This window comes from Mus caroli, chromosome 2, assembly GCF_900094665.2.
Source record: "Mus caroli chromosome 2, CAROLI_EIJ_v1.1, whole genome shotgun sequence".
NCBI classification, from domain to species: Eukaryota; Metazoa; Chordata; class Mammalia; order Rodentia; family Muridae; genus Mus; species Mus caroli.
Genome location: NC_034571.1, coordinates 65877263 through 65894707, shown reverse-complemented (window position 1 = coordinate 65894707; position 17445 = coordinate 65877263). Strand labels below are relative to the sequence as shown.

Genomic DNA, 17445 nt, shown 5'->3' with positions numbered 1-17445 from the left:
AGATCCCTTTAGCTCCTTGGGTATTTTCTCTAGCTCCTCCATTGGGGGCCCTGTGATCCATCCAATAGCTGACTGTGAGCTTCCACTTATGTGTTTGCTAGGCCCCGGCATAGTCTCACTAGAGACAGCTATATCTGGGTCCTTTCAGCAAAATCTTGCTAGTGTATGCAATGGTAGTTTTACAATTTTTAAAGCATCTCTCAACTCTTTTTAGTAGGTACACTTTGTGTTCGCTCACTGATTTATTATAGGCCTGATGACTCTACAGCTATGTATGCTGGTCCAAAATTTGCTGAGATACAGAATTCAAATATTATTTTGATTCCTGTTCTTTTCTTCATTAGCACCAATGGACAATGAAGGTCACAAGACCTATGAAATTGCACTTTTTGAACTTAAGTGTTATTTGTTTGGTTTTTTTGTTTGCTTGTGATGCATCCAACCCAAGACCTTGATCATACTGGGCATGTCCACCCAACTACATCCCTAGCCCTATCTTGTTTATTTTAGATTGAAGAAGAAATGGGAGGTGGTGATGATAATGTACAGTGATAATGAGTTTCTTGAGGTTCTGAGATGATGTGGAATGTTTGGTGGAAAGAAGTGTTCTTTGGCTCACTAAGTATTTGTTTACGTGCTCTGTTGTTTATCTTTGAAAGGAAGGTTGAGAAGGGACTAAAGCAGGGCTTTGAGCAAAGGGCCCATCTGACCTGTGTTGTCATGTGTGGGAGGTGCATCACTCCAGAGTTACAAGAGAGAGATTAAGGAGCTGGGGACATGGCAATCAGTAAAGTGCTTGCCATGCAAGCACGAAGACCTGAGTTTGAATCCCCGGCATCTAGGAACGACTCAGACAAAGAAAAACTCACACACACAAACAGGTTACTACAGGGATAACAAGTTCATTGAGGAGATAAAAAGAATCATGAAGGGGCCAGGATTTTTCACCGTTTCAAGAGGTTGGCGAATGCTCCTGAGAGTGTATTAGCGTTGAGAACTGAGCTGCAACTCAAGGGGAAGTGCTGGAAAGAATTCCACATCTATGCATGAAGCTCAGATGTAGAAAATAGTTCAATATGTTCAACAGCTACAAAGGAAGCCGGTGGGCTTGAAGCATCAGTGAGTGGGGAGACTCTGTCCAGAAATGAGGCTGAAGGAGCCATGCCCAGCAGGCCCTTGCACCTAGGCCCTGCAGAGAACTTGGATTTTTTTATTTATTTATTTTTTAAGCAAGCAAGATAGAAAACAGTGAAGGCCTTTTTCCCCCTTTCCCTTTCGAATGGTTGAAATTATGGTTTCACAGAACATACTTAAGTAGATCACATTGATATGTAAGCTGCTCTTTCTGTTTCCATGCTTCCTGTGGATGGCTGTTTTGTAGAGACTCTTGATTCTTTGAGTTTAATTTCCTTCTATCTGTCAACGGTGTTCTTAGAACGTCTTGAACTGGATAAAGACATGCAGGAGGCCTCCGAATCCAGTTGGAGCCAACCTGGGCTTTGTAGATAAACTGACATGGGCTTTGTTTTGCTTTTTAACATCTTGTGTGTTTGTTTTGGACTTGCCTTGCTTTTACAGACAGTGTTTCACTAGGTATTCCAGGTTGAACTTGAACTCCAAATCCTTTCTCTGCTCCACTGTGTTGGGTTATAGGCATTGACCACCACACCTGGCCGCCACCGTGGGTTTGAATCCTCATTTGACCCTTTTTAAATGTGCCTTAGGTATTTATTAAACTGTCCTTGGAGTCTGTTTTCTGTCTAAGGTCTAATACTCTCATACAGACAGGTGTTGTAAAGATTAAACGAGGTGACTGCTAAAGTGTGCCTGATGTCCTAAGAAGCAAACCAAGTTTAGTATCTTGTTACAGTTCTGCATAGAGATGAAGACTTTTCTCCCTTGAATACTATCTCAAGCCTAGATAACTGTGCTAAAATTAATAAAGTGACTTAGCTGTTAACACGTGTTTGTCATTGTACTGGCTGCTTTTGTGTGTCAACTTGACACAGCTAGATTCATCAAAAAGAAAGGCACCTTGGTTGAGGAAATGCCTCTCATGAGATACAGCTATAAGGCACTTTCTCAGTTAATATCACTGGGGGAGAGCCCAGCCCATTTTGGGTGGTGCCATCCCTGGGCTGATGGTCCTGTGTTCTATAAGAAAGCAGACTGAGCAAGCCATATGAAGCAGGCCAGTAAGCAGCATCCCTTCATGGCCTCTGTATCAGCTCCTGCCTCCAGGTTACAGCCCTGCTTGAGTTCCTGCCCTGGCTTTCTCCAATGATGGACTATGATCTGAGCTTAGGTAAACCCTTTCCTCCCCAGCTTGCATTTTGGTGTTTTAGGTTGCAGGGATAGAAACCCTAACTAACAAAATCATCATGTCTGTGTAGTCAGGTGCATTTTTAAGACATGCATGTGAGTGTCTTCAAAAAGGTCCCATGTGCAGATGGAGCAACCTCAGTGGTAATTCTTCTGGACAGTTCTGAGAAGATGTATGGTCACAGTCTGAGGCTGGGAGATCTGATACTATGGCAGGCAGCAGCTGTTTCCTCCAGAACTGTCAGTTGCTTGGCGGGGACCAGAAAAACAATAATGGTTCAATTATAAACTGTTAGTACATTCAGAATCACTCTGTTACTTTCTACTTAAAAAAAAAAAAAAAGCTTTTTGTGGCTGAAGAGATGGCTCAGTGGTTGAGAGTACTTGCTGCTGTTACATACAATCTGAGTTTGGTTCCCAGCACCTGTGGGGTGGCTTACAACCATCTGTAACCCTAGTTCCAGGGGATTTGATAACCTTAGTCTAACCTCTTTGGGCAAGCATGTTCTCTCTCTCTCTCTATCTCTCTCTCTCTCTCTCTCTCTCTCTCTCTCTCTCNCACACACACACACACACACACACACACACTCACTCAAACACACACAAATACAAGTAAAACATATAACTGGGCAGTGGTGGTCCATGGTGCCTCAAATGCAGCTCTTGGGAGGCAGAGGCACACACATCTGTGAGTTTGAGGTCAGCCTGTTTTACAGAGTGAGATCCAGGACAGCCAGAGCTATACAGAGAAACCCTGTCTTGAAAAGCCAAAAATAAACTAACAAAAAACATATATTAAAAAATAATAAGATCCAGGCTAGATTCATTCACTGCCTTTGGTTGATCTGTCCCTCTGATCTTTTCAACATCTGCTCTCAGGATAAAAGGCCTTCTTTTCCTGTGGCAGAATGATGGTCTAAACCTTAACAGCACCAAGGTTTGCTATCTCCCTAGGAACTCTATCTTGATTATCAAAGAGAGACAGTTTGTCCAGGCTTATGAACATATACAATCCTTGTATGTTCCCATGGTTACTTAGAACAAGAGATTGAAGTATTTACTTGAAGAACAATACAAATTAATTATTTATCTTAATTGCCCTTGGGAGGCCTTCTGGTTCCAGTTATTGGATTCTCTGAGGTCATTATTTTATTTCTAAAGTTTCTGATCAATTTTAAAGAGAAAATCATTTTGGAAGAGCCAGCATTAGTTCATTACTTACAATGCCCTTGAGTTCTTTCCTGATCGGTTAGGAATTACATTGCCCTAGCTGATAGTAGGTCTAGCTATAATGGACAGAGAAAACATATATGCGTTTTAAGTTTTGCAATCTTTTAAAACATTAGTTTGTTATTGTGATGTTGTTTTTCTCTTTCCACCTCCACGCGGGTTCTGGGGTTTGAATTGAGGCCATTAGGCTTGTGTAGACAGGTAGCAAGCTCTTACACACTGAGTCATATTGCAAGCTCAATTTCGAAGTATTTTTTGTCTATTTTTAATGCATGTATTAAGTGTAAAGAAAAATAAGCCCTAGCATTTATGGGAAACATTCTGAGCAAGACAGGCAGGACTCTGGAGAACTTTGTTTGCAAGAATCAAGTAGGGTTTGTTTCTGATGGATCTGAAAGCTAGCTACATAAATTTAATTGTATATTAAACCCAGATATATGGGTCTGGGAAGTAATTTAGTGAGTAGAGTACTTGCTCTGCAATCGCAAGATCCTCAATTTGACCCCCACCACCTCATAAAATTGTTCTGGTGGCACACATCTGAAATTGCTGCCTGGGGGAGGCTAACACAGGAATGTCACATGCTTGAGGGTAGACTGAAGTAGGCACAAGACCTTGCTGCAAAAAGCCTAGAACTGAGCTGGTAAGTTGGCACAGCAAATAAAGGTACTTCTTGCCAAGCCTAAAGACCTGGGTTCTGTCCATGCATCTACCTCATACACACAATAAACAGACAATAAAATGAATGAACCGCTTTTCCTTAAAACACATGATTTTAGTAAGCTTGGAAATTTTAATACTACTCACTAAATTTTTTCTTTTAAAGTATTTCTATGCCTTAATAAAGTTTATAAAATTAAAAAAGTCAGTTTGGCCTTTTTTTGTTTGTTTTTAATTTATTTATTTTTATTTATGAGTACACTGTAGCTGTCTTCAGACACACCAGAAGAGGGCATCAGATCCCATTACATATGGTTGTGAGCCACCATGTGGTTGCTGGGAATTGAACTCAGGACCTCTGGAAGAACAGTCAGTGCTCATAACTGCTGAGCCATCTCTCTAGCCTGTTTGGTTTTGAGACAAGGTCTTATTGTGTCCATCTGGTTTGCCTGGAACTTACACTGTAGCTGGACCCAAATTCATAATCCTCCTGCCTCAGTCTTCTGAGAGCTAGGTTTACAGACATGGGACACCACACCCTGAATGTCATGTGTAGGAATTTCTTTCTTTCCCCTTGAAACATTTATGATGGAATAACTTTCATCCCCATGGAGTCAGTGTATGAAAATAAGGTTAACCCCGCTGCTGTGCAAGGGCTGTGTGTCAGGTGTGCCCTGGTGTCTGCCCCTCGTGCAGGCTGCGTGTTCAGTGAAAGGGCACGAGTTCCTGACTAAATTTGGCTTCTGTGGGAAGCACAGGCCGTAAGAGTGGACAGTGAGGATTAGCTTCATGCTCTCAGCCCTTGCCCTGGTACATAATGTCCTCCTCAATTGTTCTTATAACTCATTTTTCCACATGGGAAACGCTCTGGGTGACACCCCTAGTTACCAACCTCAGTGACTGTCCTCTCTGGAATCAGTGAAACTGGACGGATGTTAAGATCTGAAATGTTAGTTTATCTCAACTGGTCTGGTCCTGGAGACACAGTTTTGACTCAGGTTACAGCCGAATGTTGGATATGCAGAGAGAGCTGCTTAGAGCTGTCACAGCTGACCTGCTGGCAAGCTGACTCCTAGGCAACCTTGGTTTGAAAGGCAGAGAGGAAGAAAAGTAACCCTTTCATGTTAGGGGAAAAGCAAGAAGTTCTGTAAGGAGGGAACTTCCCTCCTGTTTGTAAGTGTGCTCCCCTCCCCCACCAGACAGGCTTTCTCCCTGTAGCCCTGGCTGTCCTGGAACTCAATCGATAGACCTCAGATTCACAGAGATCTGCCTGCCTCTGCCTCCAGAGTGCTGGGATTAAAGGCGTGCCCCACCACCAGGCTTCCAAGCATTTCAGAGTGTTGAGTTCAAAATTTGTGTTTTCCCATTTCCAAACACTTTGGTAGTAAAGATCCCCTTTTCCTCCCAACAACGGGTCAGCTTTTCTCACAACTCCTTGTCAGAGAGAAAACTGAGAGAAATGCTGGCATAGTTGCTGATTTACAGATGCTGTCCGGCGGTAAGGCCAGGCTCTTCTCACAGGACTCTAACGCCTCAGCTTCTCCTTAGCTGCAAGGACAGCTGCCACTGTGCCCAGTTGACCTTTAGCCAAGAAGTCCCCCATGAGTTACTGGCCCTGGATTCTGACCCTGGTTTATTGTCCATCCTTCCTGACCTGGGGTGTGTCTCACTCATCTGCAGTGAGACCCATCTGTTTAGGCCACAACTGTCAGGCTTATGGTGCCCAGCACGGGGCTTATGATGAACGAACGTACAATAACACAAACAGATCTTGTCTTAGTCAGGGTTTCTATTCCTGCACAAACATCATGACCAAGAAGCAAGTTGGGGAGGAAAGGGTTTATTTGGCTTACACTTCCATACTGCTGTTTATCATCAAAGGAAGTCAGGACTGGAATTCATCAGGTCAGGAAGCAGGAGCTGATGCAGAAGTCATGGAGGGATGTTCTTTACTGGCTTGCTCAGTCTGCTCTCTTATAGAGCCTAAGACTACCAGCCTAGAGATGGCACCACCCACAAGGGGCCTCTCCCCTTGATCACTAATTGAGAAAATGCCTTACAGTTGTATCTCGTGGAGGTCTTTCCTCAACTGAAGCTCCTTTCTCTGTGATAACTCCAGCTGTGTCAAGTTGACACAAAACTAGCCAGTAGAGATCTGATTGCCACAGATTTCTGGCTTAAAAAGTACTTTTTCTAGATATGTGACCTCAGTTTTGGTTATGTATATTTAAAAAAAAAAAAAGTTTGATCTTGTTGCATTCATTTCTGAGTTCAAGGCTAGCCTGGTCTACATAGTGAGTTCCAGGACAGCCAGAGCAACAAAGGGAGTTTTGTTGTCTCAAAAACAACAAAAATAAAAAATAAAACAAAACAATTAAAATATATACATATTCTGGTTATCTATTCAAAATTCATCACAATTTAAAAAAATATTTTTATTTTAAATTATATGTAATTATATGTGTATACATTACATATGTGTGTATATATATTTATATATATGTATGTGGGTATGTGCATGTGAATACAGTTGCTAGCAGAGGCCAGAAGAGGGCATCAGGTCTGCTGGAGCTGGAGTTATAGGTGGTTCTGAGCTCCATGATATGGCTGCTGGAAACTAAACCCTAAAAGGAAGTGAGTACTCTCAACTGCTGAGCCATCTTTCCAGGTCCAACATCTGAATTCTCATTTTTGTCATTTATTCACTTATTTGATTTTTGTCTGAGCCTGGATCTTACCTGTGCCCTACACTGACCTTGGGCTTGCTATTTAAACACAGGCTGGTCCAAACTTGTAGCAGTTTGTCTGCATCAGCCTTTCTGCGTGTTGCGATTACAGCATGAGTTGCTATGTCCAATGTGTGTGTATATAATTATATTATATATATATGTATAATATATATAATATAATTGTATATATGCACACACATACATATATATACCTATATATGTATATATATAGATATATACATATACACACATTTGAATCAAAATCATCAATGAATCTATTTTAAAAAATGTACCATTCAAACGGATAACATTTTATCATCTTTAGACTTTAAAATAAATCTGTCCCAGTTATGAATTTTTGAGGTAATCCTTAGTAGAAATTTAGAGATGTCTGAGCTCTTTGTAAGCTATAATTAACACAGTTAGCTTCTAAGGTAGGTGTCATGTACTTGAAAGGTCATATAAGGTTAATGTTAGTAAATTGCAAGGGAGTTAGTACTCTCCAGTTTACACTGGTCAGGTGAGCCCTGGATGCTTTCATCTCTTGGCTTCAACCGGTGGGTGCGTGATCCTCTTCCCCTTGGGCCACAGATAGTTCAGTGTAATTACAACATACTCCTGTATACGAAACCCTTCCAACTTTCATGTCTAATTTTGATTACATGAATGGGAACTCCAGGCTCCCATAAGGTCGATTTTGTTTTTCTCACCTCAGATAGCCAAGGCCTCAAGCACGTGAGAATGATACTTCGCATAGGTTTAAAAGTTTCTGGAAATGTCAAAAGCTGTGTGCCCACTTGCATTCCCAGTACTTGCGTTGGGTTGACAAAGTTTCATCCAGAAGCTCGATCGCTTGTGCTTGTCAGCTTCTTCCTGTCAATGTCTTTCATGCGTCCTTGACTTCTTGCCCAGAAGGGATTTACAACTGCTTAAGAAACATCTTTAAAATGGCAGATGATTAACTCTAAAGTTATTTGGCATAAGGATATAATATTTGGCAATTTTATTTCAAGTTATTTTAGGTTACCCTTTTAAATAATAGGATAAAAACCGGAAAAAGATTCTAAAACTATTAAATTACTAAGGGTATTAAAATTTTAACATAGTGTTATTTTGAAAGACTCCAAGCTTTATTTAAAGATTTTATTTCGGATCCTGTGTATATGTCTGTGTCTCTCTCTGTGTGAATGCACACATGTACACCATGTCCTTAGAGGTCAGAAGTTAGTGTTGGATTCCGTGGAGCTGGAGTTAGAAGCTGTGGCGGCCTGGCGTGGGTGCTGGGAACTGAACTCTGGTCTTCTGGAAGAGCAGCACGTGTTCCTAACAGCTGAACCCTCAAAATACTATTTTTAGTCTTTTTCCCCCCCTTTTTTGGTATAACTATTTAAGACCTTTTGATTATCACAGAGGGGAGGCCTCAGTATTTTTGTTTCTATTCTTCTATTACCTTATCTTTATTCTTCTCCTTCTCTGTCTCTTTGTCTCTCTCTGTTTGAGACAGGCTCTTGCTCACTGTATAGGTCAGGCTGGCCTCAGGTTCCTTAGTGCAAGGTCTAAAAGCAAGCATCCCCACAAGTTACCTTTCCTTCCTAAAAAGTAAAAATAAGAAATCTGTGTTCAACATAATTACCAGGCTGGCTCTAGCAGCCTGTGTGTGATCTCACCACTTAAAATTGGACAGAGGAACTGTTTTTAAAGTACTTTGGGTTTACATGCAACACACACACACACACACACACACACACACACACACACACACACACGGGGCACATCGATTTTATTTTGTTGCTAAGGGCTCCGCTCAAGCACACCTTATCCTCTTAGAGTCTAATGATTTATGCGCGCACAGCTCTGGCGAGGTGGCTCAGAGTTTGAAAGTGCCTGCTATCAAGTCTGATAACCTGAGTCTGAACCCTGGGACTTCGGTGGTGGAAGGAAAGAACCCATCACTGAAAGCTGTCCTGACTTCCACTGCACTGTGCCCCGGGTGCACTCTTTCAATGTACATAAAGAAATGAATGAGTGTATGCATGGGTGTGAGTGTATGAGTGTGTAAGTATGTGTGTTCGTATGACTGTGTCCAAGTGTGTGAGTATGCATGTGTGAGTGTATGAATGTGAGTGTGTGCAGGGGCTGGCACTGGATATTGATCATTCTAAGTGTGTGCTCTCTCAAGGTAGACCTGCTCTGCAGCCTCGGTGTCACTTATTGTTATAGTGACAGCTAACATCTAATTCGTTTTAGCATTTTAACCAACTCTGGGTAGCTTCTAGTTTCCATTCAGTACTCTCTTTGGTTCTGTTTGTTCAGGCAACAGGCTTCCTGACATTGCCAAGTAATTGGCTCTAATGTAATGGGTTAATTAGTCCCTGCTTTCTGTGGAAGTCAAGAACTGACTCCTGCAGTTGAGAAGACTTAGGGTTCCCCCGCCCCCTCAGCTCCACACTCCATCTTTCAGTTAAAATGAAGTTAAAGCAGACTAGGAGAGTCCGAGGAAACACTGGCAGGGTACCTGAGGGGAAGTTGTTCTCTGGCATCATTTATAACTGTAGGTACTGGCAAGGCCGGAGTCAGAGCATGTCAACAAAACCATTTGTTTTCCTCCTTGGCTTCTGTGTCCTTGGTAGCTTGTGCTGCTGTTTCCTGGGTTTTACAGTCAGAGGGGATCCTGGGTCCCACCTACTTTCACTGTGTCTTCTGGCAGGCTTGTCCTGGCAGCTAGGCTCAGCTAGGCTCAGACACTGGAGAACACATACCTCGGGAAGGTAATTTGTTACTAAGAACCTGATGTGTTCTGTGTTTCTTCCCTGTTCTTTTTTTTTTTTTAAGATTTATTTATTTATTATATGTAAGTACACTCCAGAAGAGGGCATCAGATTTCATTACGGATGGTTGTGAGCCACCATGTGTGTGCTGGGATTTGAACTCGGGACCTTAGGAAGAGCAGTCGGCACTCTTAACCACTGAGCCATCTCACCAGCCCTCCTCCCTGTTCTTAAGTAGCATAGGTTGAACATTGCTATTCCTAAACACTGAGGCCTGAAATGCTTCAGAATGGAAGTTTTTTTTGTTTTGTTTTGTTTTTAAGTTTTTACTTTTTTTTCCTCCCCTCTTTCCCTTTCTCCTGCTCCATCTGGCCCATAGATTCTTTATTATTTGTTTCTAATGATAGATGGTTGTGAGCCACCATGTGGTTGCTGGGATTTGAACTCATGGCCTCCAGAAGAGCAATTGGTGCTCTTAACCACTAAGCCATCTCACCAGCCCAGAATGCAAGTTTTTGAGCATTGATTTGATAATAGAGGTAGCAAATTCCATACCTAATGTAATGGGCTGAGATCAAGACACAAGCACACTGAAAAAAGGCATTAAAGTCACCTCCGGGCTGAGATCAAGACACAAGCACACTGACAAAAGGCATTAAAGTCACCTCCGGGCTGCTTACAGAAAGGTGTGTAGATGACTTTTCTCTTGCTGGGATAAAGCACCATGACTAAGGCAACTTCTACCAGAAGTTTATTTGGGCTGAGGGTTCCAGAGGAATGAGCCTGTCGTGGCAGGGAGGCAAGCAGCAGACATGGCTACACGGGCCGGAAGCTGAGAGCTCGCCTCTTCAAACATAAGCCGGAAGCAGAGAGGGAAATGGAGCTGACGGGAAGTTTTTAATTTTTTAATTTCTAAGTCAGCCTCCAGGGACACACAAGGCTATACCACCCGAACCTCCCCAGACAGCGACCAACTAGGGACCAAGTGTCCAAATGCCCCAGGCTATGGGAACAGTTTTTAGTTGAACCTTCTGAGTATGTATGAAACAGTGGGACTTTGGTTTTGGATACTTTAAGGGGCAGGTGTGGCGGTGCCTGTAATTCCAGCACTAGAGAGAGGAGAGGCAAGAAGAACAGCGTCTACTATATAGTGAGTTTGAGACCAGTCTAGACTACCTAAGACCCTGCTTTAAAAAAAAAAAAAAATCAAACAACCCAACAAAAATAACAGCAGTAAAAAGATTTCCCATGAGTATATGCAAATAATCTGAAATTAAAAATGCTTCTCTTAAGTGTGTAGTAAATAAAATACAGCACACGCTATCGCCAGCTAGGCACGGCTTGTGGTCTCAGTCTAGTCCCAGCCCGGTACTGAGCCCAAATGTTGTTCTTTGCCAAGGCCTCTCCAGATCTCCAAGATAGCTCTCTCCCCGCGGCTGGCTGCTGCCAAACCCGCTCAGCACTCCCAAATTTTCGTGGCTAGCTGGGGCGCCGCACTCTTCCAAACCCACACTCTGCCGTGGTTACCTTTCCCTGGAGCTCAGTTGAATTGCCATGAGATGGAAAACACCAGACAATCTTAGTTTAGAACCAACTAAATAATAACACAATCACTGGGCGCAGAATCTAGCATCCTAGATTTACCAACTACTCTATGTTAGAAATCTTCCAGTGGTGGATTCTAGTGGACTTCGCCACCTGAACTAACAGCCCCCAGGCGACATCTTGGTTACCTGGCTTTCACCGTCCAAAAGGAAGTCCCCTATTCCTGCTTTCCCTTTTCCTCTCTTGGACTTGGAAGGTCCACCTCCTTCTCGCCCAGTGATTGGCTTCTTGCTGTCTTTAACCAATTAGGGGAAAATTCCACTGTTCTTGTCCTAGTCATTTTGGAGTACTCAGTCTGCATCCATCCATCCAATCAATCACTTTTTCTGTGTTTGTGAGTGTGGTGTATGGTCACTATGGAGTAGGGATAGGGGTATCTACAAGAACAAATGTACACCTTCTCTTACTGAACCTGCAGGGAGACTGACAGTCAACAAGTTCCAGCAATCCTCCTGCCTCTGTCTTCCAAGTGCTATGGTTACAGAAATTTGCATGGTCACCCTTGGTCTTTTACGTGGGTACTAGGAATTTGAACTCGGGTCTCATGCTTGGGTAGCAAGCTCTCTTACACTCTGAGCCATCTCGGAAACTATATCCACTCCGTCCACCCTCTCATTCTCTTGTTTCTCCCTTTTGTCTTTTATAAATAGGAAACGAGAACACACAGTTACATGCTTAAAACAGGACAGCATTCTCTGTCCTGTGTCATGTGTCATCGTCCTCCTGCCCACCCCTACTCCGACCACCCTTTTTGTTGGTGTTAGGTATCAAACCCAGGGCCTCCTTCATGGTGTGCAAATGCCGTACCTGTGAACCATATCCTCAGCCCACACTCTCTTCTTATTTCTTTCTCCAATTAACCCCTCTCCCAGATAGAAACAAAGATTTTTCTCATTTCTGCAGCCGTCCACCCAGATTGAAATCAGATATGCTGTCTCCCTCTGCCCCACCTCCGCCCCACTCCTTTGGTTTTCATGGGTGCTCTGGCTTTGTTTTGGGCAGTCATGTTCCAGCGGTGGTTGCCTTGTCAGCCTCCTTCAAGTCTGGTATCAGATTTCTTTGTATTGATGTACCTTGCCACTTGCTGTAACCCCATGACTACTGTGGCTCTCTCTTTCCACCCTGGCCCATCTTCATCAAACCTGTCCAGTGACTGAGGATTTAGCTCACTTGGTAGAATGCTCGCCCAGCTGGTCTCAAGTCTGATATCTAGCACTGCATGGTAGCTCATGTATGCAGTCCCAGAACGGGGATTGGATGGGATGGGGTTGGGTGGGGGGAGTAGGTGGGAATGGTTGGGGGATCAAGGTAGGAGGATGAGAAGTTCAAGGTCATAGAGAGTTTCAGGCCAGCCCAGGATATAGGGGCCCTGTTTCAAAAAACAAAAACAAACAAATATCTACATGTGTCCTCTTATGCCAAATGCTGAAGAACAAGGAAAGACATGTGTAACAAGAACTGCTAGAATATTCTTATTGTTATCAGCATCTAGAATTCCAGTACTGATAGTGCTAAATATCTCAAACAGTTTGTTCTTTTATTAAGGTTGATTTTCATTAACTCTGTCTCCTGGAGCTGGACTTCAGCCGTTTGTGAGTCACTGAACTCTGCTGCAAGAGCAGTGGGATGCTTTTATGGTGCTCCGTTTCTCTAGCCCCAGTTTGCTTTTTTGCTTTTGCTCCTTTGCTTATAGACCTGCTCTTTCAACATATCAAAGGCTCACTTTATCTTTATTGCACAGAAGCGTGCATGATCTAGAGTCCTAGGGAAAGAATGAGCCTGTCTAAGGACTCAGATGAATGGGCTTGTAGTAGAGCCAGGATTAAAACACAAGCCGACTTCAGGACTGGCCTTTGAAGTCATGTGGTCAGGGCATGATGCCTCTGGACAGAGGTGCCTCTCCAGTGCTTTTGATAACGGCAGCTAGTGAAGAAGTCCACCATTATTCTGAGTGCAAATATTGTTTATTTCGAGCTAGGTTGTACTTTTTTGGTTGGTTGTTTGAGACAGGATCTTGTTATAATATAGACCAGGCTGGCCTTGAACTAGGGATGCTCCTCCTGACTCTACCTTACTTTCCCAGTGCTGGGGTTTCAGGTGTATGCTGTCTGGCTTAAGACTGTATAATCTATCTACCTATCTATCTATCTAACCATCCATCCATCCATTTATTTTTATTTATTTATTTTTGGAGTCAGGGTTTCTCTGAGTACCCCTGGCTGTTCAGAAAGGACGGCTCTGTAGACCAGCCAGGCTGGCCTCAAACTCAAACTCTGCCTCCCAAGTGTTGGGAAAAATGATATCGTTTCCTAAGAAATGGAACACGAAGGCAGAAGAGTGATGTCGAGCATATGGATATCTCAAGCTAGTGTGGCCAAGCGCGCATCTATCTGATGGGGAGTTGGCTTAGTTGAGAATTCCCAGTTGGAAGTCATTTCTCTTAGACCTCCATCCACTCTCTTCAAGTGTCACCCGGATGCTTTATCTTGATCTGGTGTTTCTCTCTGGGAACTTTTAGGGTTATCCCTTTTCTTTCTTTTTCCTCCTGCTGTCCTGCAGTTTTATGGGGGAGAATAAGGCCTTGGTGAGATTTTTACGTTAATTCTATCTGTCTGTCTGTCTGTCTGTCTGTCTGTCTGTCTGTCTATTTTGCCTGACACTTAATGAGCCCCTCTAGTATTCAGTTTGGGAAAGTCTCTGATCGTACATCTTTCTTGGTGATGATGCCTGGTTAGCCACCCTGCACGGAGTCCTTGAAATGATAAGGAGTTTTTTTTTTTTTTTTTTTTTTTTTTTTTGGATAAGCATATCTTAAAGCAATTGACATAAGAGGTAGAAGAATTTTTCTTTCTTTTCCAGTGACTAGGACTTGGAATAATGGAAGGTCTCTTTAGAATATGGTAATTTCATGTTTAATGGCAGCTATCTGTGTCACCCATAGCCCCACCTACTCTGACAGACTCTTGGAAAAAGGCTACATCTAGGCAGTGAGGTGTGTGCAAGTGTGCAAGCTCACCTGCAGGCCTTGGCCTTACCTCCTCTTTCCTCAGTCTTTCTGTTACCTTTTATCTTACCAGTATCTTTACTTTTATTTACTTATTTTATTTTTCCAGAGCTATAGATTAAACTCAGCTGAGAAAGCTATATTCCCCAGCCCATGTAGTTTTATACTTACTTAGTGTGCACATTTGTGTGTGTGTGTGTGTGTGTGTGTGTGCAAGCATGTATGTGCCCTATGACTTATGTGTAGAAGTCCGAGGATAGCTTTTAGGAATTGGTTCTTTTTGACTGTGTGATTCCCAGAAATTGAAGTCATATTATCAGTCTTCTTAACCAATGCCTTTACCTACTGAGTCATCTTGCCAGCTCCTATGTATTTTATTTTATTATTTATTTTTAAACATATATTTATTGCCTGGTGTGTACACACCTTTAATCCCAGAGCTTGAGAGGCAGAGATAGGCACATCTCTGTGATTTCAAGACCAGCCTGGTCTACAGAGTTCCAAGCCAGGGCAGTTACACAGAGAAACTTTGTCTTGAAAAAACAAACCACTTTTTGCCTGCACTTGTCTCTTTGTACCATGTGGTTGCAGTGCCCTAGAAAGCCAGAAGAGGGCGGTAGATCCTCTGAAGCTGGAGTTATAGACTATTGTCAGCTGCCTTCTGGGTGCTGGGAACTGAATCATGTCCTGGCTGTCATAATTCTGTGTATCCATCCATGGACTTGCCTTTGTGGACATTTTATGTAAATGTGATCCTACACAATGGGCCTTTGTGTCTGGTTCATTTCACCCAGCAGATTTTCAGGGTTCATCAATATTGACCATGTATCAGTTCTTTTCTGTGAGCTTCAACTGGTATCTGGGTGTTTGGCTTCCAGAATCCAGAGGCAATATCCACACTCATTACCCTTACTTTGATTTCATAAGTGTCCTCTGGTTTACTTTCCCCAAGCAGCTGTCAGCGAGCAGCCGGTGCTGAGTCATGGTGTCTTCAGTGTGCCTTGCTTACTTGTCTTTCAGTATGCCAGCACTGAGGTGGACGGGGAGCATTACATGACTCCAGAAGACTTCGTTCAACGCTATCTTGGCCTGTACAATGATCCAAACAGCAACCCAAAGATTGTGCAGCTCTTGGCAGGAGTAGCTGATCAAACCAAGGATGGGTAAGGACTTTATAAATGTTCTGAGAACCAATTATATACTTTATTCAAAAGGTAAAACTGTAAGTTTCACATCACCTATCTACCTACCTACCTACCTTTTCGTTGTTGTTTTGAGACAAGGTCTTACTACATAGCCTTGGCTGGTCTTGAACTCAGAGATCCTCCTGAGTGTTGAGATTAAAGGGGCATCATGATGACCAGCCTATATCTGGAATTATTTTAAATTGTATTGATTTTATATGTGTGTAGGTGTTTGGTCTGCCTGTATGTATGTACACTGTGTGCATGGTGCAGTGTGAGAGGCCAGAAGAGGGCACCCATTCTCTGGATATCGAGTCACAGATAGTTGTGAGCCTCCCTGTGGGTGCTGGCAACTGAATGAGTGATGCCCCTGGTGAGAGCAGTAAGAGCTCTTTGCTTTGAAATTCATAAAGGTGGTATTATTTGCTGCCATTAATGACATCAAGCATATTGTCATTTATTATTTTCAGAAAAATTTGCATGAGAGAATCCATATTTTACATAGAATAGTCTGCTTAGGATGGCTTCCCCGAAAACTAATTTTATTTTTGTATTCATTTATTTGAAGAATACGGAATGCCTGTTACCGTGTCAGACAATTATGCTTCGTGTTAGAATGTGTCAGTGAGCAAGTCACAAATGGCAGGAGGGAGCTCTTGCAACTCCTTTGCCACTTATCTCCATTACAGTCTTGTCCCTCTCCAGCCTTTCTAAAACCTGAGATGCTTCTGGTGATGGATAAAGCCTTCACTGTCCAGCTTTTCACACAAGCACCTCCACGGCTAGGGGAAAGATCCTCGGCCCTTAGGGATCTAGAAATATAGCTGAAAACTGCTGTAGTGAACAAACTGTTCTCTTTACTTAATTCAGTAAGTGTTGCACGTGTTCCAACATCCAGCCCCACACAATTGTACTAAGGTTACCAGCTCCCCGTGAGGGATGGACTAACTCCACAGTAAGATGAACCGTGTTGCTTCTGTGACTTCACCCTTATACACTCCCAGGCTAAAAGTACCACAAGACAGGAAGTCATTAAGACAAGACACAGCAAAAACTGAGCTCATGAAGACCCCAGTGTCATTCCAACTACACCTTCTGCAGCAACAAAGCAGTGCCACAGTTGTCACACCAACATACTTACAACATAAGTTTTCTGCTGCTTCCATAGACACACACACACATGCACACACATACACACGCACATGCAAATGCACACACACACAATACACACATATACACACATACACATACACACACATACACACACACACACACACACAAATGTTCTTTCATGTTTCATGACACTTGTTTTCCCTCTCTGCAATTCTTCTCCCATTTTGTTCCACTTCCAGAACGGTCCCTCCCCCTGGTTTCATTCAGGTGTCACTCTTCTATGATACTGTCCTAACTTCTCAAAGAGTCAGCCAAGATGCTTGGCTGACTCTTTATGTATATCTCATTACTCTGTTTACCCCTCAAATACTGACTTGTTTCTTTCTTTGTCTAGTCCTCTCTTTCCCATGAAGCTATGGGCCTATTCTTAAGGTCAACAACCTCATTTAATTCATGCATATATTTATAGGGCCCAATAGTACCTGGGACATTGTGGTATTAAACATAATGTTTTCCATCTAAATAGGTAGAGAGATGAATATAGACTAGACCCAAAGTTCTTCATAGTGCCTATATCCTCCTGTCCCATAGAACTCAGCACTGTGCATGGAATTTGGGACATCCAACCAATTGTTAGCTTGATGAGTCGTTAATGACTTGGAAAGTGCATCATTGTAATGGCAGGGGTTGGATAAAAGTTATACATTTTGTCTAGTATTAAAAAAGTCAGATCGAGACAATGCCGGGGCCTAGCAAACACAGAAGTGGATGCTCACAGTCAGCTATTGGATGGATCACAGGGCCCCCAATGGAGGAGCTAGAGAAAGTAC

The 17445-nt window shown here is 42.8% G+C and overlaps 1 protein-coding gene across 1 annotated transcript in view; it reads left to right on the top strand.

Moving 5' to 3' along the window:
• The window catches only part of Slc25a12 (solute carrier family 25 member 12), a 92331-nt gene that overhangs the window by 8703 nt on the left and 66183 nt on the right, over window positions 1-17445 (top strand). The window contains exon 3 of the mRNA XM_021184208.2: window positions 15339-15481. Coding sequence (XP_021039867.1) covers window positions 15339-15481 — 143 coding nt within the window. The remainder of the gene's footprint in view (window positions 1-15338; window positions 15482-17445) is intronic.